At 39.2% G+C, this 4,547-nt stretch overlaps 1 protein-coding gene across 1 annotated transcript in view; it reads left to right on the top strand.

Moving 5' to 3' along the window:
- LOC108690661 (transmembrane protein 132C) overlaps positions 1-2,125 on the top strand; it is a 104,390-nt gene extending 102,265 nt beyond the window's left edge. The window contains exons 9-10 of the mRNA XM_018198056.1: positions 416-699; positions 1,016-2,125. Coding sequence (XP_018053545.1) covers positions 416-699; positions 1,016-1,745 — 1,014 coding nt within the window. The 3' untranslated portion in view covers positions 1,746-2,125. The remainder of the gene's footprint in view (positions 1-415; positions 700-1,015) is intronic.
- The last annotated feature ends 2,422 nt before the right edge of the window (positions 2,126-4,547 follow it).

The raw sequence follows: 4,547 nt of genomic DNA, 5'->3' as shown, positions 1-4,547 counted from the left end.
GGTGTGTGTATGCGCGCGCGCGCGCGCGCGCGTGTGTGTGTGTGTGTGCGCGCGCGCGCGCGCGTGTGTGTGTGTGTGTGTGTGTGTAATTCACATTGAATTATTTGAGCATTAAAGATCCAGCTTCGACCGTTATAGGCATTTAATTTCTAGATTAAATATTTAATGTCATAAAATTATTAAAGATTACTAACAAATTGAAGAATAATAAATGAAATTTCATAACATCGATAGCAATAACGCTCCAACAAGTACATCTAGGATTAATCCGGTAATTGAAATCAATTCGAATTTTCGACGAGATTTGATGCTGTAAATATCTTTGCGCATTTCAATAACCCAGTGGTAAATTGTTTTAAAAATAGCGGGATTTTGTTGAAACAATTTGATTGAAAAAACTCGGTTTATGTTGCAGGTACGAGTAACGAGTAATCCGCTGGCCGGCGAAGGGGAACCCGAAGCTGAATTGGGTACATGCTTCGACAATCCGAACCACATCGAGCTACCGTCTGCCAATCAGCGGCCTAGCGGCGGTACCAGTGCCATCGACACCACCACTTATTCCAAAAGGGACAGAGTAGCGCGAAACAGTTTCGCAGCAAAATCCGCGATCAAACCATCCGCGGTGATACCGCCTACAACGGCTACGACAGCAACGACAGCGATGTCGATTGTGGTTCCGACTACCACACGAAACGAGTAATTATGATTGAATGTTGCTTTTCCTCATGCGGAAGATTTATTTTTTGCAAACGAGTTAAATACATACATCTTCTAGAGAAGAAAGTGATATCCAAGAAAAAATTCCTTATACAATTGGATAATATTTACAAATGAGATATTTACATAATATTGTACATAATATTGTACATGAGTACAATTCTTCTTTTTAGATATCACTTTTAGCAATTCTAACTTCTAACAATTCTAGCAATTTTAACGATGAAATGATATTGCCTATAGTGCTATAGATAGCTTCGCGAATACGTAAATCTTATTATAAATTTTTTTATAGCAACGACGATATTCCTCCGCCCTTGCCACCACACGGAGTACCGATTACGAACTCGACTTCAACAACGACAACTACAGTGACCACAACGGTTGGCACAAACAACGCAAGCAACGGCAATAACGAAGACTACAAGCCACCGGTACCGCCGCACAGAAACACGGGGGTGGGCATACGATTACCAGAACCGCCTACGCCACGGAAGCATCGCCATAGGGCATCTAGCGGTGGCAGCAGCGGCCATCACGGAAATAATCATCGGCACAATAGTAAAGTACCGCAGCAGTCAAATCATATAGTCAAGTCGCATGGGAAAACTAAAGTAGACAACGCAAACAAGCAGAATGGTGAGGACGAGGAATTCGTGGAGTTGGTGAATCACGACGATAACGATAGGCTCGCAAAGGACGCTGGAAGATCACGGGAAATTAAGAGGGCGACTATAGTTGGTAATCCAATGTACTCGTCGTTCTCTACTTCCGCTGTAGTATCCACCGTTGTCTCTACCATAAACTCATCTACCCCTACTGGCGGTGCGGCTTCGTCTACCACAACATCTCCGCCATCTTCATCACCGTCCGCCTCTTCCTCCTCATCCTCCTCTAGCTCCTCTTGCGCCTCATCCTCCTCCCAGGAGCAAGAAGAATCAGTGGCTCTCGATGATCTTAATCTGGGTATGGACTATAATCAGATTATGCAATATTTCGACAATCTAAAAGAGTCGAATGCCTAGGTGAGGCCATTCGACCTTTCCAAAGGTCGAGTAGTAGTCAACGTCGATACGGAACACCGGGATTCTCGTTAATAGATACAGCGAACGCGTTGAGTTGTTTCTTTTTTCTCTTGAGAATTCTGTTGAGAATTCGTGACAACTCACTCTCGCGGGAACGAGATTCCGCTATCATCGAAAACGATAATTTCCCGGATATTTCCGTATTTTAGACTTAATCTAGTCAGCTTCCTAGCAGCACATCAAGAGTAACGCGCAAACGCATATGCATACACACATACACATACGTTCATATTAACAAAAACTTAAGAAAGGAATAATTCCTTTGCATACAATTCACACAGTCTCTCGACAATTTGTTACGACCGCTAGCAATTTTTGGGCGCAACGGGTGAAAGTTCCTCAAGTATGATATAATTTTCCGATATATATATTATATATATACATACACGTATTTTATCACATCAATACGTAAATAATGATACGTAAAATGTAATACGCGATAATAAAATGAAGAGATTATATGTGTATTACATTAATACTTTATATTATAGACATGAAGATGCATATTTTTTACTATATTTTTTTACTATTTTTATAAATTATCGTTATCAAAACGATTCAACTTTGAGTATCTTTTTTCTTCTTGCTTTTGTTAGTACTTTTACTGTTATTTATTTACAAAATACATATTTTCTTTAATGATTTTAAATTTTGGACTAATAATAAGTTTAATAGATTTAAGGCTCCCGAGTAATCTGCATGCGATTCAAAATCACTCGGCGGTTTGCCGGCGAAATGTGGCGAAATCGGTAGTCTCACACACAAGCACAAGCCCATGTACGTGTACATATGCTCTCGGCGCGCCGAAACATGTATGTACATGGGCTCGTACTTGTGTGTGTGTTACATGCCTCACCATGATAAATGACTGAAATTATAGGAATTATGGAAAATTGACGTTTTGACGATGAAATTTGTGCTGCATGTCATTTCGTTATTATTTGCTTAATTATGAAAATGTGAAACATGTCTCGTACTTATGAAAGTTCTAAAAATGGGCACAAACTATAGTTATCTTGGAATTTGATACGTAAAAGCATATTATATTTCATTTATTTCAACAGCTGTTCAACTCGTGTGTTTCTGCCCGAAATTAGGCTCACTTTATCTGCCTTTTACGACCATTTACCGACTATTAAGAGAAAAAAGGATAATTTCTGCCCATTTTTATATAGGTATTTTAAAGCAATCTCATTTAGATTTATCCAAATTGTCTTTATTTACAAATGGCTTGCAGCATAAATTTACGTGTCATTCCTCGCTTCTGGCGTCACGATTCCAACATGGCCGCCGCGACTACTCAGGAGCCTTAATCTTTATCATGATTTATGTTTTAGTATACATGCGAAGTGTAGTATTCGAGTATCACGACTGCGAAAATTTGCTGGCGTAATGAATAGTCGGAGTACTGTTTATACACACGTAAGAGGCTTTAAAAAACTGACTGTCGGTGGCTGGTGAGGTAGATAGATTGCTCGCTCGATGGCGAAAGCGTCATGCGACATTACGACGTTTCTCGCTGCGAGCTTCGTTTCATGCAGGATTATCTATCTGCGTGAATCCTCGCTCTTGCCCCCGTGCCATCTTGATCTCTCGCTCGATCCCTTCTCCGCTACCACGATTCCTCCCTTCGTCTGGCCGCAAGTTAATGTCATTATCGAGAGTCAAACGATTTGAGATGCTTTGTATTTTGATCGCGCATACATCCGATAATACGCACGATGAATCGCAAAGGTTCCTTAATATTTCTTATTTTCAGATATTTTTGTTTATTATCCTTTGCGCCGAGTTTTATACCATAAATTAGCTAAGCTATAACAATTTTAAATGTCCTGAATTTTTTAATGCAAAATTCGCAGAGACTAATTCATAAGATCCTTACGAAAGTCTTACGCATGCCAGCGTGCAATTTCTGTATTTAACAGTGAAAAGAGGCGTATCTTTGAATTTATAAAAAAAACTGATATGTTTTCCGTACATGGAGAAACAAAGAAAGGAAAATTTTATACCGGTGCGTGTCTCTTCTTCATTGTTTCTGCCAATGTTTAATCTTTATTCAATATTCACTTCAATAGTCGACGTGCGATGTCATCAACAGTGAGCTCTTTCAGTTCACTGAATGACGGGCTGTCAGTTAGTCGAGATCGATAATGCAAGGCGCAATTGAAATACGACGAAGCATTCACTTGCGACCTGACCCAATCGCATCGGAGGACATATTTATTCGATCGACCGTACGTCGTAATGTTTGTAAATTTTGCTTTGTAAGACTGTGTACATATATATATTATACATATATATATATATATATAGAGATACGATAGAGCGCATGTTAATTATATATGGACTTTACAGGTTTAAAGTTACATTTGTATGGCTAATAATAGAGATTCGCGAATCGTTCCACATGTCGTTCGACGAGAAATACATCTAGTTTGGATGTACCAAAAGAGAAGAAATGTCGATGACAAAATATGATGATGTATACGTTATACATTTAACCGAAGTTCGAACGCTGCTTTCTGATATCGCTTTTGAATTATTCTTCTCCACGATTTCTTTTTAAGTACGTCGCAGCACTTTTTATTCTGCCAAAAGTACTTTCATCATGTGAATGCGTCTACATGCGTGTATGGTACCGTTGAAGTGAGACAGTAACTAAGTATATGAAGCACCTTGACATTAGTACCTAATATATCGATATACTTATTTAGGTACAGCCTCGAGATACAGTATCTTTAT

Source organism: Atta colombica, unplaced genomic scaffold (assembly GCF_001594045.1).
Source record: "Atta colombica isolate Treedump-2 unplaced genomic scaffold, Acol1.0 scaffold348, whole genome shotgun sequence".
Taxonomy (NCBI): domain Eukaryota; kingdom Metazoa; phylum Arthropoda; class Insecta; order Hymenoptera; family Formicidae; genus Atta; species Atta colombica.
Note: the sequence above shows the minus strand (reverse complement) of the source record. Positions and strands in the feature narration are given on the sequence as shown.